Below are 18,810 nucleotides of genomic sequence, written 5' to 3' on the forward strand. Positions count from 1 at the left end.
CAATTTGTTTCTGAATTGAAATAAAACAATTCAACTTTCCTGAAAGAACCACCAGATTTGAACATCTTTTAAAACAGACAATTCACAAAAATTGATGGCGGTATGAACAAAGAAACTAAAATCCTTTTAACATCCCACCAACGTGGATTTTACAGAAATTACTGAAATCTAATTAAGTTTCCATTCATTACAGCTAATATGAATATTTAGGGTGTTGTTCCTTGATTATTCAATTAGGCATCTTAAAAAAAAAAAAAGATGGAATTTAGGCTCAAATATAATTTCACATTTTAATTAAAGAAACAAATTAAAATAAACAGTTAAGAATGATGGATACTAGGAAATCTTTTTTAGCATATTAACATATAAAGCAGGCCAGTTCAGTCTGTGACATTTGCCTTTATTTTACAAAGTTTGAATATTCTCTAGCATACTGTACCTTCAGAGTTCTCTGGACCAGTGGTACTCAAACTTACAAGACACCTGGACACTGTTAAAATGAAGATTCTCATGCGGTATGTCTGGGGAGGGGCCTGAGATTCTGGGCATCCTAACTAGCTCCCAGGTTCTGCTGCCTCTGCGCCCTCCCTATTATCTTCCAGTCCAAATGGCTCCAGAATCCCAGAGCAGCTGCTACTTAGCTCGTCGAATTTCTACCTCTTCCTATTGATCATTTCCAAAAGATACCAGAAATCTAGGTTTTCACCTGAAAGTGGAGACTTCAGATTGTAAAATGTGCCAAGCAGTTCAAAATTTAAAAGAGCACAATAAGACGGCGAGGCCTGGCAGTTCTGAGTGGGCTCTAAAATGCAGCGCAGGCCTGCTAGGCTCCAACCCAGGCTGATGTCCTCCAGTCTCGACCACACCTACTTTCCTATGCAATAATACTTTCATTATTTCTAAATTATTTTTAATCCCAGTGCCCTTACAGGACATTCCTCATGTTTCAATTTGTCTTCTAATCAACATCCACTCACTTTGCAAGTTACCTTTCATCATTAATTTTTCTGATTATGTTCACGGATTTTGAATGTGAACTTCATTTCTAAACCCCAAACTTGAAATTGACTTTTATTTTTAGTTATCCTCATCCAATTCCCTCTTTCCTCGAGGGAAAAAAAAAAAAAAAAAAGGAAAAAGTAAAGAAAAAAAGCAATACAACACCTCTGTAAAGAGAAACCTGTCATGCGTGATACTCATTTATTGCCTCACCCAGGATACTTTTCCTTCTGCTTCACCCTCTGGACTTAGTAAGTTGCTGAGAGACCATATTGCTATAATGAGAAGATTTGGCTTCATGTTCTAGGTTGAGTGCCTATTTTTTGTCTGTAATCAAGTCACTTAAATTTTGGCTTCATTTCTTATTGGGAAAATTAAGCTAATTATAGATAATACATAGGATTGCTGTGAATATTACATTAGATGATGTGTGTTTATGTACCTTGGTGCAGGGTTGAGAGGTACTTTGCCAATCTAAGGACTTAATACTTTCTGCATTTTTACCCTGGATTGCTTGTTATTGGCAAAAAAAGAAGAAAATCAAATTAATTTTTATTTCCTCTAATCCATGTTCTCCAAAGATTTTTTTTTTTCCTTTTGGCTGTCTCTGCTGCTGAAATGCTTTTATTCATTTCTGATTGAGTACTAATCATATGGCCTAGAAAATACATTGCACTGTTAAACTGGAAACCATAGCTACGTGTAAGCTATTAATACCTATTTAGTTCTTGTCAATTGTATGGTTCATGATCTCTCAAATCTACTTCTATTTTTAACATTGCCATAGCATCTAGTCTTTTTCCTTTTTCAAGCTATTGATGTAGATGCTGCCAGGTCATTTTTCTGACTAGAGAGCTCTGGATTATGATCTTTGTTTGCCCCAAGGTATTCACGAACTTCCAACCACTTAGAAACTGATGTCTAAATTCCTTAGCCTGGCTTTCTATATAATCTGAATATAACTACCTTCCCAACCTTATTTCTCACTATTTTTAACAATTACTTTACACTTTAGTCATACTGATGTGTTTTCAGATCCCCGGACTTGTCCTGACCTTTCTAACCTATAAGGGATTATGTGGACCTCATACTCTATTACAGCTCCACTTGCCTAAACCTTATGAAAAATAGGCCAGCTGATAGCAACGTCACCCTTCAATTACAAAAACCTAATCAACTTTCCTTATTATCCTGCCAGAAAGATTTTCTCTACCTACCTAATTCAACAGGATTATATCTGGCCAATGCCTTTCTACCTAAGGTGATAATTATTTGCTGGCATATTACCACTCTTACATATTCTTCTTCAGGGAAGGCTCCTTGCTAATTTATCTTTATAGCTCTTGTCCCCAAACGTGTACAACATTGCCTTCAAAATAAATGTTAATGAACTGATGAATGATAACCTTAAGGATATGTGTGAGTTGAGCTAGAAATATCAGGCATAAAATACTTAAGTTTATTTTCAGTTGTACGTATCTAAACACATATTCAGGCACTCTCAATTCTCGTTCTCTATCCTTACCTTTTTCCACCAACTAGCTTGGAGGGAGTTCTTAATGATCAGTTTTATGTCTAAAAGAAAATGTATGCCTTATTTTTAAAACACTCTTTATGTCCAAATCTGATTTTTTTAGAGTGCCCTGATAAATTTAACAAGAATGGTGATGCCATATTTAAACATACAGCATTTTAATGACATTTTTTCCTTGATAAAAATATTGAGATATTAAATTCTGACTCTTAACTCTTGTGTTCAAGTAAGTTAGACCAAGACCTCTGAACACATTTCTCAAAAAGTTCATTTTTTTTCTATTTCCATGGACTCACTTCTTGAACTAAGGTGGATTAGATATTCTGAAAAGCCCTTCATTGCCATAAAATTCTCTGAAGCATGATAAATTATAAATTTTAAATGCATTGTTAAGATCAAAAGACAGACATGAAAATCTCTAAGTGCTAAAACATATTCATATGTTAACTAAAACCATAAAGGCAGGCAAATGGAAATACAGAGACTGGTGTAACCATAGGAACACAAACTTGTAATAAAAATCTACAGATTTAGGATCAGTAGTTGCTCAGTTCAAGAGGGTTCAGTCCTTAAACTCACAAAGAGTGGGAGGGATAAACATGAATTAGCTCAGGAATATCAGAAGGGTTTGAATACTCAGTGACAGGTGACTAGGGAAAAATAAATCTGCCTACTTAAAAAGGAGAACAATTTAAAAATAAAAAGCAAAACTTAGTTCTCTGTCCTTTCTCTAGGTACAAAAAAAAAATTGTAATTATAATCATAAGTCTATATTCAGGCAAGAGAAACCTGATTTATCAATAAGGTTCATTGGTTGGGTAGGGGAGAAATCAAATTAAAGTGAATCCTGGCTTACAGCAACTAATTTTCCCTCCAGCAGAAGCAAATTCCAATCCTTTATGAAAGAAAAATATTCCTCAACCCAGGCCCTCACAATTTCTAGATTGAGTTCATAATAGATCAGGACTGAAAATTGAAACACACACACACACACAGACACACACACACACACACAACAAAGCGCACAAAGAAATGAGATGTGAGAGAAAGAGTACACAGAAAAATAAACACAGATTTAAAGCTCCAAAGCCTACATGTTTTTAAATTATTATGTGTAAGATAAAGACAAAAGGGTGGAATATTTTCAAAGAAAATTATATTTTGAAATAATGAGCAAGGCATATTCATTAATTTTTGGAATCTCCATAAGATATAAATGAGAACCAAAAATAACTGAGGAATACTTTTTTAAAATACAATGTTAAAAAAATAATAATACATTAGATGGATTAACTAGCAGCTTAGACACATATCAAGTAGTGAACTGCAAAATAAATTGAAGGAATTTAGCCAGAGCCAGAACAAAGAAACAAAAAGATTGAGTTGGAGGTAAGAATGAACAGTCTAGCACATCTAGTCAGAGTTTACAAAGGAAGAAATAGAGAAACTAGGTTAGAGGAAATGGTCAGAGATAATATTTGAGGGTTTTTCTTTTCTCCCTGAACTGATGAAAGACATAACACCATAGGAAGCAGAAGCCTCTAGTAGCTAAATAAAAATAAAAAATAAAAAAATAAAAAAAACATATTGTCGTGAGGAAAAAAGAAAATGTTAAAGCAGCTAAAGAAAAAAGAAGACATCACCCCCCAAAAATAATAACAATTAGACAAACAGGGAGATTTTTAACAGCAATAAGGGGAGATAAAAATAGTGGAATGATATCTGAAAATGGTTGAGAGAAAATAACTCTGAACTTGGAATTTGTACTCAACAGAATTATCTTTCATACTACATCTCAACCACTACAACCACAAAAACCCCAAATGATTTGATTTACAAATGTGCAAAGGACTTGAATAGACATTTATCCAAAGCAGATATAGAAATCGTCAACAAGAACATAGAATGACACTCAACATCACTAATCATTAGGAAATGCAAATAAAAACCACAATTAGATACCACCTCAACACCTTAGGATAGCTACTATTAAAAACACACACAACACAAACAAACAAAAAAAAACACATGCAAAATAACAAGTGTTGAGAAGGATGTGGAGAAATTGGACAAATTGTGTACTGTTGGTGAGAATGTGAGATAATGCAGCCTCTGTGGGAAACCGTATGGCAGTTCCTCAAAAAAATTAAAAATCGAATTAATTAATGACCTAGCAATTCCACTTCTGAGTATATAGTCAAGTGTTGCATAGAGAATTTTGGTCATCACAGACCACACACATTAAGGAGGTCCCATAAGAATATAATGGAGCTGAAAAATTCCTATCATCTAGTGACATTGTAGCTTTAGTGATGTTGTAACCGTGGTGACATTGTACGGGTACAAGGCATTACTATTTTGTACTGGTCTCAGTCTAACCATAGTAATACTATCAGCTAGAAATACCTGTGGGCTCTTCACCTGGGCCCTGGGTAACTTCCCACAGACATTTCCCCTTTCTAAACCAATGTTACAACTGGACTGATCCTTGGGGTTCTTAATAAAATTGTAGGACACCCTTCAGCAAAAATCATTAGCAAACTTTGAAGAAAGAGAGTTTTTTGCTTACAGGCTCTGGAGTGTAGGAGGGACACAGTGAGGTTGTGGGCAGAGAGAGCTCTGGCATGGGCCTGAGGTGCCCGTCTTATTATGGTCAGTGTGTGGGGGGCCTAGGGTTCCGAGGGCTCACTCTTTAGTGGTGAATTTAAAACATAAAAGCAAAAATGTCAAGCACAGGAAGAGGAAAACCAAACCAAACAACAACAACAACAACAAAACAAAGACACCAAATGGTCAGTTATGGAAATAACTGAGAGCTCATAAATGAAGGAGGGTCACTGCATGAAGTTAGCCTGGCTATTTATCTAGTTGTGTGGCTGGCCATGTGTTTATTCAAGATAGCCTCCCTTGAAGGGGGATACCTCTTTGAAATGCATCCCTTAAGCATTCCAAGTTTAAGTCAGGCACATGGATTACAAAAAGAAAAGGCAATTATCACAATTTACACTATAATTACATTTTTTATGGCGATGCTCGTGTAAACAAACCTACTATGCTTCTAGCCATATAAAGTATAGCACACACAATTACAGTAGTAGGCTATGCCATCTAGTTTGTGTAAGCATACTTTATGATGTTCGCACAACGATGAAATCACCTAACCAGGCAATTCTCAGAATGCACCCCTATTGGTAAGTGGTACGTAACTTGTATATCCAAAATAATTGAAAGCAGGATCTCAGAGAGATATTTATCCACCTATATTCATAACAGCATTATTCACAATAACCAAAAGGTGGAAATGACCCAAATGTCCATCAACAGATGAATGTATAGACAAACTGTGATACATACATTCAATGGAATTTTATCCAAAGAAGGGAAATTCTAACACATGCTACAACATGGATAAACCTTGAAGACATCATGACAAGTGAAAGCAGCCATTCAAAAAAAGGAAAATACTATATGATTCCACTTATATGAGGTCCCTAGAGTAGTTATATTCATAGACAAAGAAAGAAGAAGCCAGGAATTAGCGGGGGTTGAGGTTCAATTTTGCAAGATGAAACAAGTTCTAAAGACCGTTTGCACAATGTGAATGTACTTAACACTACTGAACTATATACTTAAAAAGGTCAAGATAATAAATTTTATATTATGTATATTTTACCACAATTAAAAATGTTTATTTCAAAAAATGAAGGCTAAATAAATATGTTTTCAGATAATATATCAGATTACCACTAACAGATACTTACTAAAGGAACATTACAGTATATAATTCAGAGAGAAATGATCACAGAAAATCTTAGATGAAAGAGGGATGAGGGTAAGCACATAAATTGGTTAACATGTAGATAAATTTTAAAAAGAACTGGTTGTCAATTCTGTGCCTGTGAGATTTATTCTTTCCCCACCCCCTCCCACCCCTGCATAAAGTGGACCAGTTGACACATGCATCTTGGGAGTGGGCACAAAAACAAAGGATTTTGCCCCAACTCAGGGATGTCTTCGAGGTAGGAGGGGATCTCAAGTCTTAGAATTTTTGAGGGTAGATATTTATAGCCAATCAAAACTCACTTGAGGTGGGTTTCCGAGCAATTATTTTTCTGTTCTTAGGAGCAAAGTTTAAAATTGGTAAGTTTTTGAAAAGCTTTCTCAAGGGAACTTGGTAAATATTAAATATTCAATTTGTTGCAGTTATGATAAATTATATATATATGTATATATACATATATATACATATACACACACACACACATATATATATATATATATATATATATATATATATAACATATATATAAAAGAATTATAAATGTATGTAACGTATATATAACTACATATAACATGTGGCATGCAGATTAATAAACCATCCATAAACCATGATCCAATTTAAGAAACAGAACATTACAAATATTTTAAAAGCCATCTATGCTCACCTTCATAAATTTTATGCCTTTCCAACTCTGAATAATTTAGTGTTTATCATGTTCTTGGTTTTGTCAGTTTTAAGACATGTGCATAAGCTCAAATTTATATTTTTTTCTAGAGAAAATAGGGGCAGAACTATAAGCTTTAACTAATCTTCATATCTCTTAATCCAACTCTGAACAATTTAGTGTTTATCATGGTCTTGGTTTTGTCAGTTTTACCACATGTGCATGAGCTCACATTTATATTTTTTCTAGAGGAAATAGGGGCAGAACTATAAATTTTCACTAATCTTCATATCTCTTAATGTCGTAAGCCTATAATTATTCCTATCATAGAGAAACAACTCACTGTTGATTGGGGAAAAGTCTGGAACAAGCCTCTTTCTTTTATTTTCATCTGCATCAATGTCTCCAACCTCTTTCTAATTATCTAGTCAACTTCAACTCTCTCTCAGTTATCAGGTTCAATTACGTCTACATCTACCATATCCTTTGTGTCTGTCACCTTCTTATACCTCTTATTGTTCTAGTCTAATGCTTGTTTCAGATGTACAATATTTCCATGACTTTCTAATTGTACCCTTATTTATAATTTCTCAGTATTCAATCTAACTTTCAAATATCCACCTGATTCTTCAAAAGAGGTTGAATTATCTATACTCATCTGTAAAAGTCTTCATTACCTTGAAGGAAAAAGAAAAGCACAATCACATTTCCTCCCTTGGTCTAAGACCTGTGATCTGCTGCCATGATAACCTTCTAATTTACTCTTCTACAAGGTCTAGCTACCCCTCATTACTTGGTCCTCTTTCAAATCTCCAAACCTTTGTGCCGAATGATATCTCAACCCGGATTGACTTTACTAGCATTTCCTCCCGAGGGAACACTTTAGACCTTATGCTCCCTATGCTAATTTTCTGAGTGGTTGACACGCTTATTAAACTCCTTATTTAATTTAGCCTTATATTTTAATTAGTTAACTCATCCTTTAACCAGATATGAAGCTCCTTGAGGTTATGGACTGTCTCACTTAAATAACAACCATTGCCCCATCCATCCAATCTCCCTATGTATACTAGAATATAGTATATATAAAAGAAAACACCTGTGCAATAAAATAGCATTTCAACCCTCTGGCCAAAAGACAAAGAGCAAACATAGGAAGTAATGTTCATTTAGCACCTATTGCTATACAGACATAATTCTCAAGGGAAAAGCACTTATAGGTGTCATTTTTGGCTTTCTTTTCTTTGCTCTTTTATAAAATCACAGATGTTGACATTCTTTCACCAAAAGGCTTCCTGGGTGAAATGGAAATTGAAAATTCTATTCAGAAATAGGCAAAACAACAGATGTTCCTTATCCGAAATTTCTACTTTAATTCAAGGCCTGTTTCCAAAATTTAGATCTCACTGTTATTACTGACCTGTTTTCATTTCTTTCATTCTCTCTGGACCAATTTTCACAATAGGTTTAATTTTCTAAGCAATTTTATTACCGGGTACAATTAAATATGGTGTCTTGCAAAATAGAGGGGATAAATGAATTTTTATTACTCAGTGACAAAATAATTGTTGGCAGAAGTGCATAACAGTTTCAAATACTGATGGAAATCTACTCTGAAGTGGGTCCCATTAGATTCAAAGTTACATTGAGAATTAGATTTTATATAGTAGCAATATGATGAAGAGATTTTTTTTTTAAATGGTTTATAGTGTTGCAATTAAATATGTATATATTATATAAAATTTCCTAGCACATAAGCGAGCATTCTTTATAGAAATAAACAAATACACTTACAATTCATATTCATCTTCCTTGCATATATTTTAGCTTCTGCTTAACTCATCGCAACAGTCCGGTTCATCCAGATAGATGATAATAGTACTAAAAAATAATAATTTTCTCAAGCAAAGCACTTGCCCAACATTGAATCCTTAATTTTCCAAAGATGAGCAACTTATACTTTGCCATAGAATAATCAGACATATCAGAGGTCCTTTCTGATAAAAATAAAGAGATTCTATTAACAGTGACCTGGAATTTCATAAAGCTTTCAGCATATCTCTAAATGTTTTCCCTTAATATTTCAGAATAAACAATAAAATCATTGGCAAGGACATGGTCTAACCCCTATCCTTTACCCAAGTACTACTAGATGAACTCTGCAGAGTATGCTGAGTATATATTAAGTGAACATTGAAAACAATGTGATGCACAAACTGTGTGCTTATGTGAGTTTCCTTATTTGAAAGAAATGGACATTTAGGAGAAAGACGATAGTTTTGGAGTCAAAAGTCCAGATCCAAACTTGGATGAAAAGAAGCTCTGCTATTTCATAGCATGGCAAACTTGAACAAATACTTCCTAATCTTTAAAAGCAAAATGTGACATTTACCTCAAAGCACTGTATGAGAAATAAATGATAGATAAAATCAAACAATGATAAATACAAATGAGAAAAGGCAGCTATATGACTCTTGGCTACTATTAGGAATTTAAGGTATATTGTCTTTTATTTTCTTACTATGATAATTACATGCAGTACTTGGGAGGTTTTGGGGGCAAACTTTTATCTGATAAGGTATATTTCTGGACAGTGCACAAGTTCAGGAGGGGCAATTGAGCTTGTGGGACTATCGTAAAAAGGACAACACCTAACATCTTCGGATGAAGACCCAAGCTCTCTTATGATAGAGTAATGAAGGTTGATAGGGGCTCTCAACATATAGTCCTAAGTGAATTTCTCTGTTTTCCTCACTTTCATTTTGAGGCAGAGTATTAGCTTCTTTGAGCTTAAGTTTGTTTTTTGTTTTTTTTGTTTGTTTGTTTGTTTGTTTTCTTTTAATCTAAAGAATAGAAATAATTCTTAATAAAAGTTTGCAAAGATTAAGTGAGATAATGGTACACGTCACATTAATGACACCTAATAGCATTCCTCACATAAGAATAATATACCTTAGAGCATGAATAACTAAAAAAATATTTGGAACAATCAGTTACTCGGGTATAAGAATCAATTACCACCGGAAAATAGGGCTACAGACCACTAGCAAGAACATTTGCTAGGAATTGTTATAGTCATTTTTTTTTTTTTTTACTTAGAATAAAATTACCTTTGGTTTTTGTAGAAGCAAAATATACATAATATAAATATGTATAAATATATGTTCACTTACACAATGAATGTACTTATAGTCATGTTTTAGTATTTATCCTTATAATGAAGTGTACCTACTACAAGTCATTATAACAAACAGATCATGTGGGTAATACAGAAATTAAAAATAGCTTAGTGTTTCAGGATATAGAGAATAACAAAGGAGGCAAACTATTTCTAGTTTCCTTCATGAAAGCTTGACCAAAGAGCCTCAGTGTTTTCCTCAGAAAATGGCTGCTTGGGAAGAAAACAGTTGGGGCTGGTTGGAGCAATGGATAGATTTGGGGCCTGATTTTTGTAACTGGTTTCACATAAACTTAGACTAAGGAAGATGGGAAAGAGTCTCTGTCATGCAGGGTCTCTATCCTGCACCCCGCATAAGAACGCAGGATATGGTGAGGCCAAAAAGGAAGACAAACGGAGTCATAGGGGAGTCATACCACTGTATTCTCGCTGGTGGCTGGGTTGGAGATACAAAAGCAAATATCTGCCAGCACCCCAACAAGGGATTTTCCTTCACCCCAATCTTGCTGGCGGCCAGACGAGACACACGAAGTAGGAGCCGCCAACCAACCAGCATAGTCACGGCAGATATATCAGTGGCTAATCGCTAACCGGTAACAGCTGATGGCCAACTAGTCACATTTGATGGCCATCTACTACCCGAACCAGCACCTTTCCACGTGAGTTCGAGAGCCTGGAAACTGCTCTCTGGGACTCTGTCCCCACAGTCTCTCAAGAAAATGTTCAGTAGATGGAGGACAGTGAAAATGCAGAGGCCAGAAGTGTAAGAAGTAAGGGAGAGATAAGAGAGTCATTCACAGGGAATCTAAAAGATGAATGGATCAAATAAAGTACAATTACTGGCAGGATTTGAGATACTTTGAGGAGTTCAGAAGCTGAACTCTCCAAAGGTCATCTCAAGTTTTTCTATTAATGAAAAGATATATTAGTCCTTAAGAAGGTTTCCCTGTAGAAGAAAGAGAAAAGTGATATCATTCAACTTGTGGGGTAGCCAGAAATAAGGGAGTTACCCTGTACATTGCCTATTCTTCAAACTCAGGTTCAATTAATTAAGTGCCTTTATATTTTTTACTCTTTCATATGTCTATAGCCTTTCTGCATTTCACTCTATTGTTTCCACTCTAGTTCAGGCTTCTATCATCTCTTTCTAAAATTGCTACAACAGCCATATCACTTATTTCCCAGAGTCTACCGCTCATCTATCACCACTACCCCAGATCGCTATAATTCTCTACTAAACAGAATAGCTAGAATTATCTTTTCCAAAGACAAAGCTAATCATATAACCACACCCTCCTCAAAACACTTCGTTTGTTCCCATTATTTTTACAATTAATATCAAAATCAACAACTTATCCTGTAAAGGCTAGCATGATTGGATTTCTATTTCTTTAGCTTCATCAGCTTCTAAAGAACACCCCTCTGATTTTGTGCTCCATACTACTAGCTTGTACTCCTTCAATTACTTATCCTGTAGAAAACATCCTAATATGTGTTAAAATGACTGAATTAATAAACATCAATCCTAATGAGTATATGTATTATTAGCAAGGAAAACATCACTGATCACATTTCTGTTAACAATTGCAAACAGAGTGTGCTAAATGGATTTAGTCCTTGTGATTTTCTCAAAGATAAACTCACCAAATCACTACTAGTTGCCAATATGTAGTTAGAGAGAGAAAATTATTCCCCAATTTTTTTTTTTTTTTTGAGATAAAACATCTTTTACTTTATACAGTTCACAGAACCTTATGGGAAGTATTTCACATTTATAATGAAGTGTTTAAACAATTTTTTATTAGACTGTCAGTCTTGGGAGGCGTCTAATGCCCTTTAACTGGTCTCTTGAGGTTTTTAATGCCCATTACGCAGGCATTTAAAAAAAAAAATATCCTGCAGAAAAAGGAAATCGTTGCATTAGCTCTTTTAGAAAGGTTCTTCTCTTATGGAAAGTTTGAGATAAATATTTGAACCAGCTTATAATCAATTCATGCAAGTTGCTTTAACAGTACTAACCTGAGATTGTCCAGAGCTAGCCTAACTAAAAGAACACTTTAATGGTCAAACATTCTCGGATCTACCAGTGGTACTCAAGCCAGCCTTTTGGTATTATGTGTTGAAACTCTTGAAAAACACTATGATTTTAAAACCTGTACTTATTGCTTTCATTCAGAGAGTGATTATTGCTCAAATAAGGTCTGATTTTAAATTTTCAGTATACTTCAAAGCATAGGAGTCTGAAATATCTACATGGATTTCTGATCCTTTCCTCCATCCTGCTCCAAACCACTCTATTATGCTTAGGAGGCATGAACTTGAGGAGAAACTGTGTCTTGTTTGGTTCTGCAGCCATAGCAAACAGCAAGTGTTCAATGAAAATTCAATCAATAAAATAACTGACTCAGAAATCACAATACACCAAAATTTAAGCAAAGAGTAGGATAATTAAATGCTAAATATTTCGAGTTTGACCACTGAATTGACATGTATGTCTCACTTCAATTACATTTACTACTTTGGGAAAAATTACTCTTAATGGTTAATTCAACGACATTTACTAAGAACATATGGTTCAATCTGCTGGGTCAGGAGGTAGATAGGAACAGCTTCTCTATCTTATTTCTGTAGTCTAGTTCTGTAGAAGTGTATGCAAAACGAGGTTGATAATAAGCTTGAGTCAGAGGAGTCCTTCCCAATCACCTATATTTTCTCTATGCAAACATAACTATTCCCCCATTAGCAAAAAGGAGCCTTTAAACCTGTTTATTTAGAAAACTGTAAATTTTAAGGAGATTGTTCCGGAATTATTTCTTCTTGTGAAACTAAATATCCAGTTATCAAACTACTATGTGCAACATAATTATAGTATTCCACAATTGTTAGAACATAGCGTATTATTAAATGTCTGAATAATCAATTCCAATTTTCAATTAACAACATAGAATTGGATAACAGCAAAAGAGTATGAAAGAGACTTGTGATTGTGACAAATTGAATAACAGACTTTTTTTTTTAAGTTTTCATGTGTAAATCTTTTACCTCTTGAAATAACAGTTTCTAATCCGGTTCCATTAATAAAAGCCCGTTTAATGGTTTGTGTTTTAATATCTGTCCAGTATAAACGTTCTTCAGATGCATCAAAGTCTATCACAGTAACATCATCAATATCAGGGACTGTAAAGGCGGTGATAAAGTTAAAATACGGATTATCAATATCGACTCCTCTGATTTCAGAACGCCTTGCATAAAGAAGGAATTTTTTCATTTCTAGAAAAAAAAATTAGAAATAAGTATTTTTCTCTTATACATTTGGCAAGTTTGCAGCAGTCTAACAATTCTAAAATATGACTTGTTAATGATTTAATAGATTTTTAGCATCAAAAACCATAATCAAAATTTCATGGAAACATTAATGCAGAAATAATTTATCTATTTCTAAATTAAAGTGCTTAATAGAAACAAATGTAAAACAAGTTAGGATCTTTAAGTAATCATTTCTATTTTGTTAGAAATGCAAATAATTCCTCAGTAACTGATTTGATTTTACAATTTCAAACAAACTTGCTAAAATACATTAATTCTACAAAGGCCAAACAACTATATTTGTTCTTTGCACATAATTATAACAATATTTCATTGCATTAAATGATATTTGAAGGAATCTAAGAATATATTTTTTCTATGCTATCATTGAAAAAATAAAATTAAACATTGCTTTTAAAAATCATGTTTAAGTTTTCATTATCAAAATTAGGGTTCAAATAATGCTAAAACATGCTTTATTGTAAATTTTTGTAAATCTGTAGTAACTAAGACTGTTAGGCATTGTATCATTTTTACCTCCATAAGCACCATTCTTGCCCAGAGTTTGTGAAATCTTGGTCGATTAAATAGAAATAGGAGTCACAGATATTCTATTTTTTCATTGTTGACTTTGAGGTTATTGTTGTTAATTGAGATATGTTATGATTGCATAAATTTAATTAAATCCACATGTTCCTAAATTCCTGAATTAAGGTTTTGTGAGTTCATTCTTTTTTTGTGCTTAAAAATAATTGCTTTGCAAATAAATAAAAATTACTCAAAATTAAAATAAAACAAACCAGAAAAATCCCACAATCTGATTTTCATTATTTTTGTTTATTTGTTTAAAAGCATTGTTTAAATACGTTTTAGAAATCTTTCAAAGACATATATTTTATTTCATTCCCCTCTCCTACCCCTTCAAGTTGATAATCCCCTACAAAATGATGCTCAAGTGACTTTAGAAGAGCAGGAGGAGATTAAAGCTGCTAAATGCCTCTTGGTTATGCAGGTTACCTACATCATCATTTTCTGATAATGCACTTTCACTTACAAATGTCCCTGTTTTGTAGAGATAAATTCTGCTAACACGCCAAATAAGAAAGTCACAAGAAAAAAAAATGAATAAGGTAACAAATAAGCAAAGTGCAGCATATCACCTATTTTAAGAATGTGTCCGTCTCCCCAAAAGTAGATGAATCATCAACAGTCTAGAAATAATGTTTGCAAGGACGTTAAAAACCTCAGTTGCTTTCCTTTGAGGAACATCTAAATGCTAATACAATTTGAGAGAATGCAATCGGAGTTTTAGATAAGAACTTTGAGAAATGTACCATAGCAGGTCTTCTTGTCTGAGGAAAGCTTCATCAGGTGGGGGCAGGCACAGGCAGCACTCCGATTATGATTGATCAGACACATGTGAGAGCAGGGGCCTTTGCCATCATTAGCTGCACAGGGATTGGGAGCTGTAATTACACCGGGAAATATTAACAGTGAAGAAGAAAGAGTATATCAGGGAACCTCCACGTTTGCCAAAGGTTATTCCCTTAATGATTCAAAGTGAGGTTCCCTTCATAGCACCCATTATTAGGGTGATTAATATGACAATAATAGATAATCATACACAGCAATTACATTAATAAAAATATTTTACTCCCCAAAGATAATGAAGATAACCCCTCAATGGTCTCTAAGATAAATAAACGGTACGCATCCTACTGCCTTCGAAGTAAAGGTTTTTCAAGGAATTAGTCTGAGAACATTCAGGAATAATTATGAACTTAAGTATATAATATGCTCAAATACACTAGAACCCAGGCGTTGGGAGGTCTGATGGATACTGCTATTTTCCTAGCCTACTTATAAACTCTTTTCTTTCCATAGCACATCACTCTCAAGGGTCCCTAGGAAATTGCTGCTATGCATATATCCTTCCTTGGGGACATTTCTTCTTTTTTGAATCATTATTAAGACATCTGCTTCTTCACTTTTAAAAATTTTTTTTTTCCCTGTATCATCCGATTCAATGGCTAAGTTTGCTCCACATACACATACTTACTAGATTCTATTATATAAATAACATGATATATTCAAATTCAGAATGGAACATAAATTTTGCAGTTCAATGTTATCTTTTCATTTTTTTGTGCTTCTTGTTCTGTCATGTCTTTTGGATAAGATTTTAATCTCTATTGATCAATAACTATTCTCTTAAATCCTATTTTTATAGACTCTATTTAGTAGAATAAAGCCTTTAGAACCAAGCCACTAAATTGAAGGCAGAAAAGAGTTATATCTTCTCATCCTACCAGTAATATTTTCTTCCAAACAGGTGGACATATTTCTTAGAGTATTTAATATCAGTCCTGTAGATTTTTAAAGCACAAAAAATAAAAATCAATGGGATATAATAAAATTGGAGAGGATATGAGAAATTAACTGAATTTGATAAATGTCCAACATGGTTTTTCATAGTCGTTCACACCCTCCGGTAAGATGATGAAAATAATCCATGCCTTTGTATTTTACTTTAAATATAAGCAAATACCAGGAAATTAAAGAGTTAGAAACATTTTCCTAAGAAAATTAAGAACAAAACTGCTAGAATAGAGTGGAAGCTAAGATATAGAGATTATGTAGGAGTACAAGTCCTCTATCCCTAAGTAAGTGCCACATAAGCTCTTTCTTCCCTTTTATTATAACTTCATCTATTATAATTGGAATTCCTAAGGAATCACAGGTTAGAGAAGCAAGAAAGTAGGCATGAAGGTTATTGAGTAAGAAAGGTGTTGCAGCAGATGAGGAAGAATAAAGAAGAGGGACTGATGGAGAACTGTTAGATACCTAGAGTCAGGGTTTCCCTGCTGTGGTAGATAGATAGAGAAAACTCAGTTTTCCACACACAAAACAAAGAAGAGGATGAAGGAGAAAAAGATAACCAGAAAGAATAAAGGCAAGTTAAGCAAAGAGAAGGAAGATGGAGGAGGAGAAATTTGTTTAAAAAATTGACACAGGAAATGCTATTCCTCTCAAGGAAATTAAAAGCATAATCCATGACAGTTCAATAATAAGTCCTTAGATTTCACTTTGAACATCATTATTTTTAGCCCAGAATCATACCAGTTCTTTTGTGTCCTATAATTGTGATCAAATACTTTTAAAATCAAAGATAATATATTAAATTTCTCTATGTATATTAAAGTAAAAAGAAAAGATAATGACTTTGTAGCCCAATATCTGTATTAATGATAACACTGTAGTATAATATTCACAATATTTTGTGCCTCACAGCAAGGAAAATCCATAGACTTCTTGCTTTACTTTTTAGCTCTTCTCATTTTAAAATCATGTTAAATCTTTTTAAAGTTTCTTTCTAACCATGAGTTTGAACAGATACTTATTCTAATCAACAAATTAAGGAATTTGGTTTGGTTCACTGTACTCACATTTTAATATTCAAAGCAGGGATTAGCATTGATTTTTATATTAAAATGCTCCCTAAACCAAATCTGGCCCACTGCCTGTTTTTGTAAATAAAGTTTTATTGGAACATAGCCATGCTAATTAGTTTACATATTATCTATGGTTGATTTCACATTACAGTCACAGAGTTGAGCAGTTTCCCCAGAGACAATATGGCCTACAAAGCCCTAAAATACTTATTATCTGGCTTTTTATAGAAAATGTTTGCCAATTCCTGATATAAAGACACTATCATATGGAAAATACTACTGCAGAATCCAGTTATAATACAGAGGTTGTAAACTCCTACAAGACCAAGAAATTCCATTTATTTGTATCCAGGAGACTGGAAAATCTAACCAGTCAATGAGATACTATAAGCAATCTTAACAGGTGTAAGTAAAATTCAGCTGTGCAGACTGAGTTCACTGATAACTCACATTATCTAAACTCAAGTTGACAAAACAAAGAACCTCAAAGATACATGTAACACCCTTCCTTATACTTATGCATTGGATAAGTATTTATGAAGCACCTATTCGCTCCACCTGGTTTTAAAAAGCTGGGATATAAGTAGACAAGACATAGTTCTTGCACCAAGGAGTTTGAGTCTGTACTCTAACCCTGTGCACTGGGTTATTGTATGGTCACTGGCTAATTTAGGTTCTCCTCATCTCTTGTTTGGATCGCTGCATTAAATTCCTAACTAATTTCTTGCTTTTCAGTCTCTCTGCATTGTATACAATCATCGTTTTAAAACACAGATTTGATCATATAGCTGCCTAGCTTAAAGTCCTTGGATGGCTTCTCACTGTCTGCCTCCCACAATCTCAATCTTCTCTCTGACGATTTTCCCCAGGATTCTTCCACACTAGCCAGATTGGTCTACCTGCTGTTCTCATTCAACTTCCAGTTCTTTATCCTGATCAAGTCTGTTTATTTTTGTTAAAGATATCATTAGTCTTTCAAACTCACAAAATTTTAACTTCAAAATATTTCTTTCATTGCCACATTTAATCATTGTCAAGTATTGTCACATTTTCCCTAAAACGTGTTTCCTTCTTTCCATTTTTAAATTTCTCCTCCCCCAACATAGAGTTTTATTTCATCACTTTTGAATGACCCCTACAGACATAGAACTGGTACCCTTGAATACTGCCCAGAACACACCAATCTCTCTTTGTAAGATAACAACCTATCTTCCAGCCTCACCTACCACTTTCCTTCTACATATGCATTATGCACAGGCCAAAATGGACTCCTCAGTGTTCTCTGAATATCTATAGCTTGTCCTTTTGTACCTCTACATGATGTATTTTTCTTTCCATAGGGTTTCATAACCAACATCTTTACATTAATTTTCCTTTATGAACCAGTTGAACTCATTTTCTCCCACAAATCATCTTCTAATGGAGCCAGCTAATGCTTATTCCTCCCATCACTGAATATAAGTTTTAATTATTGACTATACAAAGTGTTAGGCAATTTATGGTTTACTGACCTATTTCCTAATTGTCTGTGGCATATATTCATATATTTTATATCAGTACACACTAGTCTCTCTAGCTAAATCAGGGGTTGGGAAGTTTTTTTTTTTTTTTCTTTCTTTCTTTTTATTTTTTTTCTGTAAAAGGCCAGATAGTAAATATTTTCACTTTGCATGACTTATGCACTTCATAGTAACTATTCAACTCTACTATTGTAGCACAAAAGTAGCCACAAAACAATAAATGAATCAATGGGTATGGCTGCATTCAAATACAACTTTATTTACAAAATAAGAAGAAGGTTGAACTTCACCTGAGAACCTTACGTTGTCAACTTCTCAGCTAGCGTGTAAGTGTTGTTTCCAAAAACTGACTTATATTCATCCCTATTGTATTCTC

The 18,810-nt window shown here is 33.9% G+C and overlaps 1 protein-coding gene across 5 annotated transcripts in view; it reads right to left on the reverse strand.

The window, feature by feature from the left end:
* The window catches only part of LRP1B (LDL receptor related protein 1B), a 1,798,389-nt gene that overhangs the window by 594,775 nt on the left and 1,184,804 nt on the right, over positions 1 to 18,810 (reverse strand). For all 5 annotated transcript variants that reach the window (XR_012497488.1, XM_074335786.1, XM_074335783.1 and 2 more), the window contains 2 exons: positions 14,797 to 14,928; positions 13,199 to 13,426 (listed from right to left, as the gene is read on the reverse strand). Coding sequence is in view for 4 of the 5 variants with exons in the window: in XM_074335786.1 (XP_074191887.1) it covers positions 13,199 to 13,426; positions 14,797 to 14,928 (360 nt within the window). In the remaining variant the exon portion in view is untranslated. The remainder of the gene's footprint in view (positions 1 to 13,198; positions 13,427 to 14,796; positions 14,929 to 18,810) is intronic.

This window comes from Rhinolophus sinicus, linkage group LG01 (assembly GCF_036562045.2).
Source record: "Rhinolophus sinicus isolate RSC01 linkage group LG01, ASM3656204v1, whole genome shotgun sequence".
NCBI lineage: Eukaryota > Metazoa > Chordata > Mammalia > Chiroptera > Rhinolophidae > Rhinolophus > Rhinolophus sinicus.